We start from the raw sequence: 19892 nt of genomic DNA, 5'->3' as shown, positions 1-19892 counted from the left end.
TAAATTCAATTGGGTTTTGAACGGTGCACCTCTAATGCTCATGTCTGCTGTAAAAGGCAGACTAGCCCTCTGAGGTTTCTAATTCTCAGTAGAAATTAGGAAAATTGATACTCGTATAACAAGTAGTTAAAGAAACGCAAATGGCACCACCGGAATTACCCAGCCAATGACTTAAACTTGACCTGTCATGTACTTTAAGTTTTAATGGCCCAATTTGCATTAAGACTAACCACCAGAAAGTCTTCTTCAAGCAGTTCCTCGATGTTAACCAAAATCAACCCACCAACAGTCAAAAATGGAACTAAATTAAAAGCCATCATCAGAATTTCTTCCCTCCTCAGAATGCAGTGTGCCTTCTGAAAAATTAACAAACAACTATCTTTTATGTACATGCTACATAACAACTAAATAAATGCTTTGCACCTAAGGTTTTTAACAGCAAAGTCCTAAACACACCAGAAGTTTTAGAAAGCAAACTGAACAGGTTTGTCAGGTTCTTGATTTCTCTTCTACTGAAGATGTGAAGTCATCAAGATTACAATATACCCAAAAGCTAAAAAATCCTTCCTTCTAGCAATTACTTCTTTGTAGACTTGACACTGTTGAGACAACACCTAATTCAGTCAAAGCTATTCTTGTTTTGTGGAAAGGTGCATTAGAGAACTCTATCCTTCTCTAATATTGCACAAAATTCAATGTCGTCATTTCACTTGAGTTGTAAGAAATTACTGTGTTAAACCCTCACTTCTATTGAATTTTAGTTTTCCCCCAGTTTCACATGGAGACTTCAGCTGTCAGAAACAATCCACAAAAAAAGTAAGTAAAAACTAATTCTGTCTTCCTATACGTTCACCGCCCAGTGTATCAGAGCAATGACGCTTTTTGATTCCCACTTCATAAACACAAGCTTGGTCACTACTTTTCAAATAGGTACATTTATGTAGCTGGGAGCTTAAGCAGACCTTGTTTGCACTCTTGGTGAAATATTCCTTGCAATACTTCAGAATAAAGAGATCAAAATTATTATTGCAATAACTAGACAATACAAACTAATTTTAGATATGATGCAACCTAACTGATTGCATGCGACTGAATATGAATCCTTCCAGCAGAATTCACCCCACAGAAAGGGGGTGAACATTCACATTTTAATACTGACTTAGCCTTAGTCTTAATCATTCTGCTTTTGCTTTGGCTGAAGCAAATCTTAGAACATAAACAAAAGGTGACCCCATACACACTCTAAAACTCACTTTTAAAACAGGTACAGAAGGCTTTGTAAGATTCTTTCAGTTCCAAAAGCACTGAACTATCACTTGGCCAAATATTCAAATACATTTTAATTATTCAGGATTCACCTCAACTTTCATCCAAGGACTTAAAGTCCTAAAAAATCCATGACAAAAAACCCCTCCAATGTCTTGTTTAGTATCAGCTATACCAAATATAAATAAACAGAACTGACAGGGACCCCTTCTAACTCATCCTCCTACTCTGAAGCAGAGCCAACTCCACTTAACCATTCCCAGCATGTTCATCTAGGGAGTTTTGGAATTTCCCTCAGCAGTAGTCTCCAGGAAGGGCTTAGGTAACTTAATGCAGTGGTCAAACTGGAAAGCCTTTCCAGTTCAAACCTTTTCCTAATACTACACTGAACTTACCTTGCAACAATTAATACACATCATTATTTTTCCATTCCTAGCTAACTCCCCAAATGATGCAGTATATCAAATGCCTATAAACATATACAGAACACTAAGAAATTACAACACCATGGCAAAACCATAGTCAGGTCACTTGTCTGAAATATGGGAAGCTTCTCATTAAGACATGGTCCTAAGACATAGCCCAGTTTTCCTTGGGGCAAGGGGGAGAGGGAAGCAATGAGTAAATACAGTTTTCTCCCATGTTCTCACTCCTCTACTTCACAGTTTTAATCAAGCTGGATGTCAGGACATACATTTATACATTCATTTCACTAGCTGCAGTATAACCAGTCTTGTGCTCTTACTTAATATGAAGTAGTCCCCCATCCCAGCAATCAGACATCCTCCACTATCAAGCTGGATTGAGGGGGTGCATGGGAAGACATTTCCCTGAAAGCCTTTTAGGTTCCTGTAAAGGAAAAAATAACCTCAAGGGAGACCATAAACCAGCACAGCCCTGAGAAATGCATCTAAAGTAGTCATGAGTGCACATACACAGGCTGCCATACGACCCCAAAATTGCCAGTCAAAACCTCACAGCCCAGTGGGAGTTTTGATCTGTGACACCAATGAGTTCCCTCGTTGCAGGGAATTGACATCTGGAATGGACCAGTGCCCAATAACCCTGAAGAAACTAAAGATCACAACCATGGGGGAAAAAAATAGGGAAATGAACTGAGAAAAATTAAATAAATCAATGGTAATATTTTTAAAGGCTAATGGTCAAGGCTCAGGAAAAGCAATGCTCACAACCCAGCTGTCAGAGAAAGCATCTTCCTCACCAAAGGATTTAAACTGAGTATGTTAACAGCAGACAAAATCCAGACAAAAATCAAGATAAATAGAGGCAGTAATAGACAAAAAGGCACATGAATGCATCTGGAGTACAATCACCCAAAATATGCATGTGCTTATGGACAAGAAGGAAGAGTTATTAGTAAGAGAAATTGCTAGTATTAAAATGATTTAATAACAGCAGAGCAAAAAAAAAAAAATTGCTATACACAGTGTACATTGTTCCCTAACCCCTGACATTATATCAAAATGACACCCTTGGATCATGCTGATCATGAACACAGCATGTTGATCACAGATAACTGCTAAAGCAAAATGAGTATTCAGCACAATGTATTTTTCTTATAATGCACTAAGAATGCATTCTCAGTCTATTCCTTAACAACAAAAACCATGAAAATGAAGAGCTTTTCTAGAGAACAAATGCAATGGAAATGCCAAAACACCTGCACTAAGCACATACTATGCCTGGACTAGAAATAAAAGAGCCTCAAGTGTATTATCACACAAGGAAGAATACAGCATTCATTTCTCTCATTATGAGAGTTTTACTATTCAGTAAAACTTCCCAGTTTTTAAAGTAAAGATATTAAGAAAACATAAAAACTCATCAAAATGGAAAAAAAACAATATAAACCTCAACAAGGCTTCAGAGTTTCAGACATAAACTGAAATCAAGATACTTACTGTTAAAACTTAACCCACACAAATAAGTTTGAAAAGACAATGACATATCTAGAATGTCTGAAAGACATTTGCAATATTGCTATTTGCTGGATAGCAGAATTCAGCAATATTTGCCCAACATTGCCCTCTGGTGCCTAAAAATTTTTTAGATTAACAGTGACAATGAAATCAAGGCTGAAGTACTGTCATATCCTTTAGCTAAACATATCAGACACACACACACAAAAAAAAAGGGAAATAAGTGTTAGATTTCTTTCCCCTTGAGTCTTATACCTTATTTCAAGTAATACTATTTAGTTATCATTGCTCTTTCTGACGTTATAGGAAAAGTTTACTCGTATACAAGGTTTCCTCCAGGGAATATATGAATCACACAAAAAACCTCTACAATTTTACATTTCCTTGTATTCTTATAAAACAATTTAAATTGTCTTAGAGTGAATATATGCATGCTACTATCACAGCATGTCTTTCAATCACTTCAAACCGCGATTTAGTTTTAGAGAAACAAAATAACTTGTATGTAAATGGTAGCATTTGAGGATGCTGTTAAAACAACATGAGGATGTTAACTGCTTTTTTTAGGCTTTACTTACTAATCCTGAAATCCAATAATTCTTTTTTTAAAGTTACACTGCCATCAAAGTTAGTTTTCACGCTGAACATAACTTTATACAATGTTGTCAAATACTTTACACAAAAACTGTCAAATATTTATTTAAAAGGAAATTTTCCCTACTCTTTCTAATAAGATTATTTTAGGCAGACCTAGAAAACACCGAACACGACCATTTTTATCCTTCTTCCCCCTCACCTTTTTTGTGTGCATTCTTGCCCAATATAGCTTCAATTCAATGTCGTCTATCAGTAAAAAAGTCTCTCAAGATGGCAGAAACAGGACAAAGATATGAACTCATTAAAGAGCAGTTCATGGAAACAATTTAAAAGATTGTAAGCTAAGTTATGGGACTGATTATACATAAAGATTTATCAAAATTTGAGATGGTATTTTTAAATATCAACATAGAGCTCTTGGTTAATAGTATAGTTTTGAAGTTTACCAAAAAAAAAAAAAAAAGGTAACAGCCATGCTTATACCATCATTAATCAAAATACCACACTTAAATTGTCTTCAAATAAATACACGCTCCAAACAGGAGAACTATAGAACAAAAACTTTCTTTTTGAATAATGAGCTTTTTGTACTATAAACTACATTACCCCCGTGTTTTGGGGTAGTATTTTTTTAGTTTCTCAATATTACTCAATACACTTTACACTGTTCTGTATATATTGTAGCCTTCTTAGAACCACAGCTATATTTTCTACAGTAAGTGCAGAAAAAATGCTTTCACTCAAATAATATTGCCTCAAAATTTCTTAGGGTTGTTTTTTTTTCCTTTAATATGAAACTTGAGAAATAAAGAGGAAAAAGTAGTCAAAATCTTAGAGGACTTAACACATTTTGCAGTGCATCTTCACATGCATTTTATTTTAATAGTAGATCACAGTAGACTGTACATGATTTACTGCTTTAAACATTTGTCCCAAGACACAAAATAAATCCATCAGAGTTATCCCAGAATTTTGGGGGTTTTTTGAAGGTCATTTTTTCCTGGACAGAAAAAAGGCTTAGTAACTGCAAAAGAAATAGAAGCTATCATTCACACACCTGAACAAGTCTACACAGAAATCAATATTCCTGGGAAAAAAGTAAAGTGGTATATACACTTATTTACAGCTGAACATCACATCTCCTGTTTACTTGGGCTCCACCACCAGGATAGCAAAAATATTCTGTCTAATCCTTTGCAGCCAAAGCTAGTTAGGCTCATTTTTGTCTCTCTCTCACTCTCTTGATTTAAGGTACCTGCTAAGTTTTATTAAAGCACTTTGTCTGATCACCCCTACGATCTCTCCTACTTCACTTTATTGCCTAAAATACACAGTTGTTGGACCTAATCACCTCCACATTCCATGATTAAACATCTTCATTTGTCATTTTACAAACACTATTGCACCTTTCAATGGATCAGCCTTCTATCTATATGGACAAAACAAAAACATGAAATAGAAAAAGACAGAAAACTAATACAGAAATGGGACACGCATGAAGAATAGGTATCTAAATAGAGCCCCAAATCATGAATATGCATGACATGGAATAAACACCAAGAACAACAAAGATGGGCAAAGAGCTTTGAGAACAATACAGGAAAACAACAAAAAAATCAACTTTTCAGACAGTACAGGGCTTATCATCTGAGCAACACTGATCAAAGTCTTGTCTCCGCAGTCTCATGTCAAGTCTAAAAATTCCATTTCTTTTACTTAAGCATACCTCAGTTAAACTACATGTACTTAGCATGAATACTTCAAATAATGAAAAAAGCTAGAGAAGCCTTTCAATGAGGAATCATTCTCCTTAACGACTTGTGCTCGATACTAAGTTGTTTACCATCACAACTTTCAGCCGTAACAAATAGGAAGACACATTAGGAAAAGTATCATGCTAAAAGGTTGGATTGATGCTTGAGCATTCTTTTAACATGAAACGAATATGCTAACAGAACAACAAATCATAAACTGAAAGATGAGGGAAAGGGAAAATTAGAAAAAAGGAGTAAGACTATAGATTTCAGGACAGTTACATACTGATGAATGGTGAACCACAAAAAGGGTAAAGAACAAAGGAAATTAAGCAATGAAGAACTCAAAGAAGAACTGTCAGTGACTGGAAACAAACTTGAACAAGTAGTCATACTGCAAAGGTAAGGTGCTGAGTCAGACAGAAGGAAAAAAGTTGTGGGACAAAAGCTGAAACTGCCACTAAATGACAGCAAAGGATGCACTTGCTATGAAAATGATTCTATGAGATTAAATAATATGAAAGAATGTGATACATGATGAGAAATCAGACAACAAGGGGGCATGGGGACATAATAAACCAAAACATTTTAAAATATTAAACAATGCTTTGAATTATTAAAATAAAAACAAAGGAGTTTATTCTTGTCATAAAGTAATAACTATTCCCACATTCTAGAAAGCTCACAGATGAGACTGGAAAATCAGAACAATTTAGGCTGGAAGGAAATGCTAGAGGTCCTCTTGCTCAGTCCACTGCTCAAAACAGGGCCAGCTTTGATGGTAGTTTAGATTTTTCACTGTTCTATAAGCTCAAGTTTTGAAGATTTCTAAAGATGGAGATCCCACATTCTCTCTGGGCAACCAGTTCCAGTGTATGATCACCCTCATGATTGGAAGAAAGGAATTTTTTATTAGGAAAGTTTTCCATTGCTGCAACGTGTTCGCTGGCTCTCACCCTTACGCTGGGCACCTCTGGGAAGAGTCTGGCTCTGTTTTCACAGCACCTTCCCATTCTGGGATTGAGGAAAGCAATAGGAATTACCCCAGTATTCTTCTCTTCTAGAAACTGAACAGATGCAGCTCTTTGAACCCGTCCTCATCTGTCATATGCTCCAGCCTGCCGATCATCTTGGTAATACTGCTGGACTGATACCAGTATGTCAATATTTCTATTGTACGGGGAGCTCAAAACTGGCCTTGGTTCTAAAGACATTGTCTCTCAAATGCCAAATTGAGGGCAATAATTACTTTCCTCAACTTGCTGGCTACAGTCTTGATAGCACAGACAAATCAAGCAAAATCAACTAATTTCTACCAATGAGATGACATTAGTGCACAGCAGAATTTCTCAAAGCACTCTATTTATGGAGTACTGACTAAAGAATTACGTTAATCACTTCAATTATTTGTATCTAGTTTGCATGCCTGCTTCCTCTTATGCTTATCAATGAAACTGAAATTCAGTATTAATTCAAAGATAGAACTTTATCACACTAACAGTAAAAAGAAGTATCCACGCTATTACAATTAATTTGCTCAGGGAATGGATGGAGCTCACATCTACGCAAATAACTGTATTCTGAGTTCTTAAGCGTATGTAAGCACTCACAAGAAATTTCCTCATTAAGAAATTAAATTATCCAAACCTAGTTTTTTAAATATATAATTACATCATTACTTACACAATACAAATTAGACTATAAATCAAAATGTTCTTAAATAAATTAATTCCTATATAGACTCCTTTCTCATGTGCAGCTTTACTATTACTTTTGCTATTCATTCCTAACAATTTGGAATACTTCTGTGAGGGTTAGATAAAATACTGCTGAAGAAACCACTGTGTTAGCTTCCAAGAATAACTTTTATTAAGCTATAAGCACAATCTTTGGGCATGTTCGTTTTCCATGGAAAAACACTTTATTATGTGTGGCATATTATCAGTAATTTAGGTCAAATTGTTTGACTAGCCACTGCAGTAGACCTATCAATAAAAACTCAAACAAAAATCCTGTGCAAATAAACATACGTTGATTCACTTAGCCTAACAGAACAATGGGCTCTAAGAGATGGGATTTATTTTTTAATGCAATATTAAAGGTAAAAATATTTAACATAAAAGACAACACTGGATTAGGACTGAGTGGAGATTAAGTTGGTTTGGTAGTTAGAGGACTTTTAACCTTTAAATGGATAACAATTGAAAAGAAAACCTGATAGTTAGCATAAAGAGAGGGAAAAAAAACAATTTACTGTGTTTCAGGATACACTGCAAGCAGTCCACAAAATTAATACCATACAGCCGACTGAAGTAGTAGATGGCTTGGGCTTGATCCTTCTAACCTTACATGTTCTCTGGGATTTTAGACTTTTTTTCCTCCCTCCTGATCATTTTAGCTTACGGTGTTTTCAAATAACGTATATCCTTGGGAACAGCAAATCCATGACCTGGAGCTTCTATTAAAAAACAAAGCTTCTCAGAACTAACTATTTTAATTCCTCAGATTTTTTAAAATGTGGTCAAAATGGGAATTTGAAAAGCTAGGATGAATGCAGATTTTTAAATTACAGTAGTAAGTATACACTAATTATTAGGTTTCGGGATATAATTACTACTTGAAAACCAGTATATGTAAATTATGTAGCATGAGTTCTAGTCAATGCAGAAAGGTACAGAATTTATTTACGGGTCAGTAACAGTAAAGCATTTAAACACTGAGTGGCAGAGATTTTCATTTCAATACCTCATTACCAACCAATATGAGAAAACTGACAGTACTGCACTGTTAAACTGAGGTTATACTGGCTTAAACGATTTTTTTAACTATTTGATTTATAGAAAACCATATTTGAAAGTTCAACTGAGAAATGTTTCAGAAAAAATAATATGAAGGGGAGATTTAGGAAGATACATACCATGTTTTCTACTCGGAGCTCAAAAGGCATAGGGTTGTACACCATCAACTGAACTTCACATACGTCTCCCTGGACCCACTGGAAATCTACATGAAATTATTACAGAATTAATGCAAGAATTACCTAATCATAGTGTTTTAAAAAAGTAGCATCAGCTGAGCTGTCAGATTGCTATATTATCTTTATGTTCTAAATTAACATCTCTATAATCTTCACAGGCCAAGTCCTATTCAAGTGCATTGTGGGACACAAGCTATAAATCACAGGCAAAGCAATGGGTTAAAGGACCGGAAGCATTCATTAATACAGTAACAGTGCTCCAAAGACCCAGTGTGCCAACATTACATTGGCAAAATTAACTCGGGCATCCATTCAAAACAGTACTTAAACACATACTTAATGTTCAACACTTAAAGGCTTATATACTTGGAGTTAGGTACAGAGTACACATCACCTTCGATAATTAAGACTCAGATAAAAAGCAACCAGATAAGGAATGAGCACAACAGGAAGAAGGAAATTAAAAATAATGGAAACAAATCTTCATATAGACACAGCTGATGATACGGAGTAAATAAAAGATCAATCTAAATTAAGAAGGGAACAACTGCTCACCAGCAAGATGCCACCTTAGTTTCCTCCCACTAATTTTCTTTGGGAAACAGTAAGTAGTTTGGGAGATGCTGTGGGAGGGGAAGATGACACTAGGATCTACAGATACAGATTTTTCTGAGGTTCACAAAAACAGAGACTTAAGCAATAACGCAAATTATTTAGTAACTTGTGAAAATACTTAGGAAAGACAATGAACAAAAATAGGTCAGGTAATAAGCTGTACTTTCAGTTTCTATCTCACTACAAGTGACAGAGGTTCAACTTTAAAGACACTTTGGCCTGCCAAGTTTAAAATTTGTTGTTTTGGTTTTTTTTAATTTAAGGAGATGAGAAGTTTATGGAAGTGAGGTCAGCAGCAGAGATGCAACTTCTGAGGAACTGTTCAGTGCAGAAAGCTTATTTTACATCAGCACTTCATAATCTTTTCAGCCCACAAGATCCTGTCTACCTTCCAAATTTCTCACAATTAACCACATGCACCTGATGTTCAGACTTAAAACTGAATGTGACAAGATTCTTCATACAAGCTGAGGACCTGCAGTCCAAATAAACAAAAAGTGGTTTAACTGTATTTTTTAAATAAATCATGACTATAAGCTAATCTATAACATACATGGATTAACTTTTACTAGTTTACTCAATTTTAACATACATTACTAACACTTTTTTACTAGGATATTAGAAAGTGTCTGGTTAAAAACCAGGTTTATTAATATTAAGACTGTAATTCATAGTTGAAACCATCTGTACTCTAATTGTACATTCACAATCATTTACTATCTGATTACATTTTGCAAGCAATATTAGAGAGCTCAAGGGAGATGTACTTAATGCAAATGTTTAACTCCAATTAATGCTAGTGGAAATTAAAAACATACATTCAGAGATATTAACAGGTTATATTACTATGAAACCTGAAAAGCAAAACTGTTGTTTAAAACAAAACATTCAAAAGCACAATTGTATGAGATGTTCCGTAAATTTCTGTTTATTTAATTGCTTAGTAGTGTCCACAATGTCTTCTGCATTCTGCAGTCCCCAAAAGAATTAGCTACTCCTCCGAAGACGTATTGTACAGAGCTTCAAAGGTATTTAAGCACTGAAGCCCCGTTACGGTTAACTATATCAACGTAGGCACTTGTAGTAGCCGAAGTAGGTACTTCAGGCGTTGTAAATTATAGCAATTTCCACATTATAAGAACTACCACAAGATTGGAATGTCTTTTCTGAAAATGCTTTCAGTGCAACCAATGTAAAAAGTGATTCTGGAAAAAGTCAGTGACCAGAAAAATATGTTGGAAACTCTTGATTTCATCTAAGTATTACTCTAAACAAACGCAAACCATTAATTTGTCTGATGCTTTAATCTGTCTTTCTTTCTTTCCAAAAAGAAAGGATTCTAGGCTCATTTCTTAATTTTTACAGATATGATCCCTCCCTCAGTGCAGAATGCTGCCTGAACTATCTCCTTACAATAATACTGAAACCGCGGGAAGCCGACGCTAGCCAGCACCAGCGGCAGCAGCACCAGCGGCAGCAGCACCAGCGGCAGCAGCACCAGCGGCAGCAGCGCCGTGCTGAGAGGAGCGCGAGACTTGCGAGATGCGGGCGAGGTGTCTGAGGGGGTTTCCGGGCCCACCACACCCTTGGTCTGTGTGTGGGGAGGGGACCAGCCGGCAAGGCGGCAGGTCTCATCAAGAGGAGAGCAGCGGGGGAGAGCTCGGCGGTGCTGGCTGTCCCCGCGGCTAGGTCAAAGCGCGGGAAGCCGCATATAACCGGCCCCTGCGGAGCGCCAGTCACCTGCAGCGCCGCGAACAGGGCGTGCAAACAGGGAGCGATGCTCGAGGGGAGCAGCGCGGGCAGTTCCCAGGGTGCGCAGTGAGCGGCGACTGAGGGGAGCGGGGTCAGCAGTTTGCGCGGGAAGGCCTGCGCACTCTGCCGCTGCTTGCTCTGCTTATCCTGAGGTTTAGACTGCTGCCCCGACAGTCACCCCAGCTAGCTGGTGGCTGTGCAAGCCTACCCGGCAGCTTGAGGTCTGCAGGGATTTAGAAGGGCTGATTAGGCTGTGCTTTGAAGCATGTCAGAAGCATGGTGGTAGAGATCAGGCAAGGGCTGTGCTCTGCAGCACACAGGAATCTGCTGCCTTGCCAGGCAAGCCTGGGATGAGTGGAGGCAGCCACCCAGACAGAGCTTGCTATCAGAGCAGCTGCTGGACAGGTGGAGGGCTGCAAAGACTGCACCCCTGCCTCCTGGGTGGAGGAGGGTGGAAGCTCCACCTGTGCAAGGTGTGCTCTGGTGGGGTCACTCAGGCAGTGGGTGGAGGAGCTGCAGGAAGAAGTTAGCATCTGTGCTTTATTAGGGAGGATGAACAAGAGTGAGTGTTATTTGAGCCTTAGCAAGAAAAAATACCAGGGCCCTGTGGCACTGACCTCCAGAGACTACTGGACAAAGCTTCAACAGCGAACTGACAGCACCTTAGAGAAGGAGGTGCCATGGTCTCTTATGACCTATAGGAACAGGGTATCACTTCACTCCCTGTCCTTATATTTACCAACTAGCAACAGATGAAGCCTTGGCAGAGGACAAAAACCAGTAAGCAAGATTCACATGGAGAAGCACACCAGCAGCACATAGTAAAAGCTGCAAAAGGCCATGGTGAGTGCTAGTAGTGGGTGACTCTGCTGCAAGGCACCGAGGCACCCATCTGCCAGCCTGCTATACAGTCAAGGGAAGTTTGCTGCTTGCCAGCAGCCAAGATTCGGGACGTCACAAAGAGATGACTGCTACAGCTGGTTAAAAGCACAGACTACTGTCCCCTACTTCTTTTCCATGTGGGCACCAATGACATGTTAAAGCAAAACCTGGGCAAGATCAAGCAGGACTTCAGAGACTTGGAGGTGCAAGTAAAGGGTACAGGTGTCCAAGTGATTTTTTTTCTCTGTTTGCCAGTCAGAGATAGGGGTGCAGGCAAAAGTCAACGCATCATGCAGATCAATACATGGCTTAGTGGCTGGTGTTGCCACTAGGGCTTTGGTTTCTATGACCATGGGAAGTCCTTTAATGAATACAGCTTATTGGGGAGAGATAGGATCCTCCTTCCTAGAAGAGGCAGGAGAATCTTCACTAGCAGATTGGCTGACTTGCCAATCTTGCTTTAAACTAACAAACTTGGGTAGTGTCCAAAGTTGTGACAAGTGCAAGGTCCTGCACCTGGGATGACATAAGCAAAGAGGCCAGTGCAGGCTAGGATCTGCGTATGGCTGGGGAGCAACTTCGCTGAAAGGGGCCTGGGGGTCCTGTCAGGCAACAAGCCAAACAGGAGTCAGCAGTGCACTGCTGCAGCACCAAAGGCAAATTGGATCCTGGGCTGCATCCGCAGGGGCATTGCTAGCAGAGACAGAGATGGGGTCATCCCACTCTACTCAGCCCTTGTCAGGCTGCACCTGGAGTACTGTGTCCAGTTCTGGTCCCCACAGTTCATGAAAGACACAGGCAGACTGGAGAGGATCCAAAGGAGTGCCATGAAGGTGGCTGAAGGGCTGGAGAACCTGCCTGATCAGGAAGGAAAGACTAAAGCAGTTAGGTCTCTTCTCCCTGGAGAAGAGATGGCTCAGGGGGATCTCCTCACAGTATTCCAGTACTTAAAGGGCAGCTACAAAGAGGATGGAGGCTGTCTTTTCACAAGGAGCCACATGGAGAAGGCAAGGGGCAATGGGTACAAGTTGCACTGGGAGAGGTTTCATCGCAATGTCAGAAAGAAATTTTTTACAGTGAGAACAATCATTCACTGGAACAACCTCCGCAGGGACATGGTGGAGTCCGCAGTGCTGGAGGTTTTCAAGATGCTACTGGACAAGGTGCTGGATGATCTATCTAGACTCCCTTTCCCACAAAAGGTTGCACCAGAGGATCTTCTGAGGTCCCTTCCAACCTGGGCTGTTCTTATTTGGGGGGGAGTATGTGTGTGTGTGTGTGTATATATATATATATATAGTTTTCTCATTCCTACAGGAAAACATGATTAGTCCCTACCACCACCAAAAAGACAGTCCCACTTCTCGAGATCTCACTAGCTGCCTCTGGTTTCCTTTCCAGAAGATCTCGCTACCCCATGTAAAAGACACCAGGGCAATGCTATGGAATTGCTTCCTTGGAGAAAAAGCTTTTGAAAGGAAAGGTAAAATCAGGTTATATGGTCCTAGGTAAAGAGCTATACTTATATCATCTAATCTAGGTATGACATTAGTTGCCAGATTTGCTAATGGAACTCTATTATACATTCTTGTTGCTTTAGACTATTATCAGCACTTTAAAACAAAAGAACACTTTATGTCAAAAATCAGTACATTTATTTCTTATGACTAGTGTACTATTAAAGCAATTTAACCAGAATGTAATTATCCCATTTATTGTTTCCAATCAGAAAAGCTTATCAAGCTGAAAGCTGAAAACATTTCATCAAGACTTTCTAAAGGGTTTTGTTTCCCTTTGGTTTGTCAGCAGTACTTGATTTCCTTTGCTGTAACAATAATTTAACCAAAATATGGCTTACATATTTCCATGTAAGAAAAACACAGTTCATTTGTTATTGTCATTGTTTTCATTAAAGTTAAATATATGTCATTGAAATATTCTCGTTAGTTTCAAAGTTTATTAATTTTCTCAGCTTCTTTCAAAGGAATTATCTGATTTTATTTTGTATATTCTTTTGTTTGCAAAACTTTGAAACATTAGACACTTTTGAAAGTGAACGCACTGCGTATATACTTCAAAAGACAAATGCTTTACAGGATCACAAGCAGTTCAGACTTCTCCTTAGGCTAAATAAAAACCTAAAAGGAGAAACTGCCCTGTATAATATAAAACTCCTATGGTACACACAGCACATAAACAAATCCTAACTCGACCTGCTTCAAAAAATGCAGGTTCCTTTTGTTATCCATCAAGGAACAAGAATACTGCATAATACAACTGTTTGACAAGATTAGCGATAAGGTTTTATTTAAACGAAAAAAACATGAAAAGGTATACCTAAGAGATTAAATGTTGAAAATTTAATTGTGATCAATTTCTAAACAAATTATTAAGAGAAATAATATAAGCTATTTTCCAAAGAAATATTTCTTTAACAAGAAAGCACTTTAAGATGTTCCCACACATCTACATTTTTTTAATTTCTTATCCTTTACTTAATTCTTATTTCTTATCCTTTTTTTTAATTTCTTATCCTTTATCTTTTGAAATCAAAGTAGTACTGCAGCAAAGTAGCACTAAGCCATGTCTATCCAACCTGCCAGATAATAATTCATACCTCTGCATATCTCCTAATTCCTCATGTTTCAACTATTTATTGAAAAGACACATCATCATAAAAAAAATTAGACTATGTGGATGTTCTTCTCAAGGTGAGGGATATCATCTTAACCACAATCGGGTCCACGGCACAGGCAGATTAAGTCCAACGTCTAACCTAGAAAATTGTGTGGAAAAAGCCTGCGGCCCCGCATGTTAGATGGAGAAACGATACAGAGATGTCCTCCGAGTACTGGCTCTGCAGGCCAGGCACAATCCAGGTGAACAAGCCAACTGGTTGCTACACTGCTGGAGAAAATTAACTTTAAAAGTGGATGAAAGAAGACTGTCGGAGCAGTAAAAAAGGAGAGAGACAAGGAAGGAGTCCCAGAGAGCAACGCAATACACTACAATACAAATAAACTACCACTAACGAGAAACTGAGAATATGGGATGTGGAAAGCATTCCCCATCTCTCTCATACGCATTCATGCTTGAAAGGGGCAGGGAGCAGGGGACAGAAAATGAAGTTCAGGTGCTGAGGAGCGCACATGCTTGTCCTACTCAAAAATTTCTGCCCTAACTTGTTCCTGAACTACCTATTTGAAGAATTAGTTGGAGCCACTACTAACGATGACCTGCTAAGTGTTTAGTATTCTACAATTCAAAGCATGATACAGAAAATCTAACAAACCTTGATGACATTTCAAAGTACTGTTTTTCTACTTTTTTTTTTTTTGTGATTACACAGTACTAAAAACAGTAACATAAGGAGCCAAATTAAGATAAACACCATTCTGAAAATTTGTGTATTCAAGTTTTTGCAATCGGTTCTATTCCATAGTCACACAAGTCCTTTTTGTGCTGACACTAATGCTTATGTTAAAAATTATCATCCATGTGATATGCACAAAAGCAACAAAAAGGACTACCAATATTTGTAACTTAATCCAGGATTTGAAAAAAGCTTTGTAATCTATTTCCAATGGCACAATTACTGCACTAAAGAGCTTTACAATAAATGAAATAATCCTCTAGCAGAAAATGACTGCAGTATTCTAAACATTGTTTATAAGGCTTTTCTGATTTGTGCTGAACTGTCTTTAAGAAAAACTGACTGATCAGACAGTTAATCATTCTGAGTTTAAGTTAAATCATTATAGGATCAACGAGATGCATTTTTCTTCTCCTGAAAGAGATAAACTGAAAACCAATTTTAAAATCCCAATGGTCTAACACTATTAACCAAAAATAAACTAAAAAAAAATGTCTATGGGTGATGAACTACCACAGTCCAGTTTCCTAGGGATTTGCATCTTTTGTCCAAGAAACTGCAGCTGATTCATCCTATTTTCTTCATGTTCATGATGATACCCTTATTAGAAAAGGGGAAACCCCAACAGTGCATCTAGCTCAGGGCACCACACGTGATAACTGGCTAAGCTCAGTGCTGCTGAACAGAACGTGTCAGAACTAAGTTTTCCTTGATTTCTCTTTTGTTTGAGAAGGAAATAAAACTAGTTTATCTCCTCTGAAAATCAGTTTTATCATCTATGAGACTTTATTCCTCTCTTGAATTTGAAACTCCCACAGAGAACAAAGCTCTGCTCCTTCAGAACTTCAGGCTAAAAAGCTGATTATTTCAAATACAAGAAAGTAATGTTCAGGTTTGCTTTCCTTGACCAAGAAAGATTTTCTAATTTAAAAAACAATGGAAAATACTGCAAAATATTCTTACCTATTTTCTTATTTCGTTCTTCCCCACGACTGTGCGCAATAATTGGAGAATATATGAAGGGGCTTTTGGTTGACACATTCTGACCAAGCAGACTTTTCATTTTGTGAGGTCGGAGACTGGTTGGGAGGTTCAAGAGCTTCACAGATCTGTTGAGTACAAATACTTTTATAGATGGTTGTGTTAAAAATGAACTGATAAATACTAAATGACACTCTGAGTAGGTACTGATTAAAATACCTGAAATGGAAAATGTGAAGTAAACACCTACAGTACGAAAGAAAGTAATACCAACCCAAGGAAACTAAAGGCAAAGTTTCAGAAAGCTCTCAGAAAACAAATACCAAAGGAAAAACATCTGTAGAAACCAACAAAACCAAAACTAGCCAGACCGGTGATTTAAATCCAGCTATTAATTCCCAAGTTAAGTGCAGACTGAACAACAGATACACCACAAGTCCAGTGCAGAAAGCAATCAAATATTTAACTTAAATCCAAACTAGGAGCCAGACAAAATGTCATTGGATGATGTAATACAAATAAAGAACTTCTCCAAGGTGAATAAAACAGATTTTAAAACAGTTAAAATGCACACAGTTGCTTCTGGAAGGAAGGAGACGTCCCAGAAATTTGAGTGGGTTTGTAGAATGACCAGAAAGCAATTACAAACAGACAGAAAACAAATTATTAATTAGACTGTATCCCTGTTAGACCCTAATCCCTACAATACCATGCAGGGAAATCGCTGGCCTTCCAATGCTCATGGGAAATTAAAGACTAAATTTGGTCATAAGAACAAGCAATAAATTAGTGGATATTCAGTAAAAGTAGCAGCATTATAAAAGCCTGTAAGACTCCTAGTTACTTAAGAGTCAGGAAGGAGCAAGGAAAGGAAAAACAAAAGGTGAATAAAGGCACCACTCAGTATCATAGCTATTTTGCTACAGTCTATTAAGCTTGAAGTATTTGTGCTTTTAATTAAGAACGTCATCGAGAGAAAAGAATCTCCCCTTTACAATCACTCATGGATTAAATCTCCAACTTTTTAAAAATCTGGTTTTCAAATTAAAAAAAAAAAATTCCTATAGACTAAAACTACAATTTTTGCTAATTGCTAGAAGCATCCCACCACACTGAGGTAGACAAGCAAGAATGAAATAAAATGCTCACAAAACTTTCCAGCAGTAAATTTTTAAAGATATAGTAGGCATGTACCAAGACATGAACAACAACAGAGTCTAGCTAAAACCCTAGGAGACTTCTAAAGCCAATTAAAAGGCCAAGTGCAAGAATGCTAAAAAACCCCAACTTGTTCAACGACTAAGTCCCTTCTTCCTCCCTTTCCCACATCCACCTCCCACAGTAAAACTTATCTCACTGGAATTCTTTGATAATGCCATAATAAACCAAAGAGGTTATAAATGTTACAATCCATGATTAAGTTGTCATGTTTTATGCAGTTCTTCAAATACTATGACAAAAGCACTGGAGCACTAAGAAAGAAACCTGCCTTCCTCAGGTGTAAAGGTCATAGAAACAACTTAAAATCAAGTGTCTTCACTTTGAAAAGCAGGTAAGTATTCTTTTACATGTTGAAACAGTTTTGCATCATTAACAGGATATAACTGAAGTAATTCACTTGCCAAAGTTACAGAATTATACTTAATGTCAAAACAATAAATTATTACTGAGAACATGAAAATAATGTAAGTGCGGGAAAATAACAGAAGATTGGTGAGGACTGTAAACACGCTCAAGTGACTTGCAGCCGGAGTGTTGAAAAACACGTATATCATAATAATCATTGTTTGGCCTTGTGTGTTGGACAAGTAGAAGTGTTGGACATGATAGGACATGCTTGAGATTCCTGCCCTGCTGTCGGAAAGATCAAAGCACAGTGGTAAACTACACTTGCGTGAATCCTTGATAAACAGGCCAAAACAGCAGGGTCAGTGATACTCTAGCATGGACCAAGCTCTGCGGTGCCTGCGTCCCCCCTTGTGTGCCTCTGCCCGGGTGCTGCTTTGGGGATCCCCCGGTTGGCGAGGTAACAAAAATAAATTTACTCTTTGCATTTCATCCGTGGTTTTGTGGTTGTTCCTGCATCCTGCCTGTGCTGGCTCACACAGTAAGTCGTCAGCACATTAAAGAACACTCGTATCAATAGCCCACTAAGAAAAAGTACATACATACAAGAAAACAATTTGTTTTTAAAATTACCCCAATCATGCAAGATAATGTGCTACTGCTGAAAAATAATGAAGCTGTAAGAGTAACACTACACAGACATGTTCTCTCGGTGATATAACACCTGATAAGAAGTTCCTAGATAACACTACAAGTATTTTGGAACAAGAAATAAATCACATCCATATATTATCTGTAGGTGATACTTAGTGTCAGCATTGCAATCAAATGCAAAATAACAGACAACGAGCCTGAGGAATAGAGAGAAACTATGACAGATTCCTGAATATTTCATATTTTGAAACCTCTTCTGATAGAATTTTGTTACAAATTAGAATGCAACTTAAAGCAAAACACGTGAATGATACTTATTTGAGGAAACAAACATTCAATTTGATAAAGTGCTAATAAAAAGGAATTTTATTTTATATAGAGAGAGAAAGGCTTTAGCTCATTCATCATTATTGTATAAATACTGTTGGATAACCTTTTTTTATCTTAAAGCATGACAGTGGAAGGAATGTTCTTCAGCCACATATTAGACAGCTATACCCTCACAGGTCATACATAGCACATGGCAAATTTTTTAATTCCTTTGTGTGAAAAGCTTCAGTAACATACATTCTCTAGCCCCTGGCCCAGCCTGACTGAATTCAAATGAGTGACAATTAAGAATTACAAAATAATTTCACTAGCTACCCAGAAGATCAAAATCTTGTATTTGTAATTAAAAACAAGCTTGCTTAGAGGGGAAATGAAAATAATTTTAAAAACCCAAATCTACTAAGTAAACAGAGGGAAGGGAAAAAATGGCACCAAGGAAATTTAAAGTAGTAAGAAAAGTATATAAGGACAACTAAAAGACATCAGTGGTGAAAAGGAAGAAAATTCTTTCTTCTTGTAAGTATATTAGTAAGAAAATGAGTTTTAACACAGGTAAGTTATGGAAATGGGAATCGTGCATCTATTAGAACAGAAAGTCAATAAATTATTCTATTTTTTATTTGAGAAAATACTAGATGATGATTTAATAGTATGCTATAATGGAATACTTTCCAATCCAACATGCTTTTAATTTCTGAAGCTTCATCAAAAGAAACAAAAATTCATCAAGGAGCTTTCCAGATTGCACTATAGTATTTGAAATGTCAAAAAAAAAAAAATCCCAAAATTCCAAAGCCTAAAAGAAAATATATTAAAATAGGATAATATTTAAAGCACATCATTAGTAGATCAAGCATCCAGTTAAAAGACAGGATACACACAAAAAAAGACAGATGATAAGGAATACCATACTTAAATAAAGGACAGCTAGACATTAAATACTAGTTAACATAAGTAATGGAATATAAAGATTTTGCCAAGCCAAATCTCTTTCTATTGCTTTATAGGTATGGGAGAGAAAAAGGTAATAGTGCATCTATGTTCCAATTTCACTGTGGCATTTCAGTGTTTGACAGTATTTTGATTAAGAATCCAGATAAGCACCCCACATTAAATGGATTCAAAACTAGTAGACCATGAAATGCCAACAGTAAATAGAAGTCATCATCATCAGTAAATGTGTATGTTTCTAGAGGGCTCTAGCA

At 37.4% G+C, this 19892-nt stretch overlaps 1 protein-coding gene across 5 annotated transcripts in view; it reads right to left on the bottom strand.

The window, feature by feature from the left end:
- TRAPPC9 (trafficking protein particle complex subunit 9) overlaps positions 1-19892 on the bottom strand; it is a 544235-nt gene that overhangs the window by 463173 nt on the left and 61170 nt on the right. For all 5 annotated transcript variants that reach the window (XM_072851835.1, XM_072851836.1, XM_072851837.1 and 2 more), the window contains 2 exons: positions 16120-16265; positions 8475-8560 (listed from right to left, as the gene is read on the bottom strand). In XM_072851835.1, the coding sequence (XP_072707936.1) occupies positions 8475-8560; positions 16120-16265 (232 nt within the window). The remainder of the gene's footprint in view (positions 1-8474; positions 8561-16119; positions 16266-19892) is intronic.

The sequence above is a fragment of the Ciconia boyciana genome, chromosome 2, assembly GCF_034638445.1.
Source record: "Ciconia boyciana chromosome 2, ASM3463844v1, whole genome shotgun sequence".
In the NCBI taxonomy this organism is placed as follows: domain Eukaryota; kingdom Metazoa; phylum Chordata; class Aves; order Ciconiiformes; family Ciconiidae; genus Ciconia; species Ciconia boyciana.
Note: the sequence above shows the minus strand (reverse complement) of the source record. Positions and strands in the feature narration are given on the sequence as shown.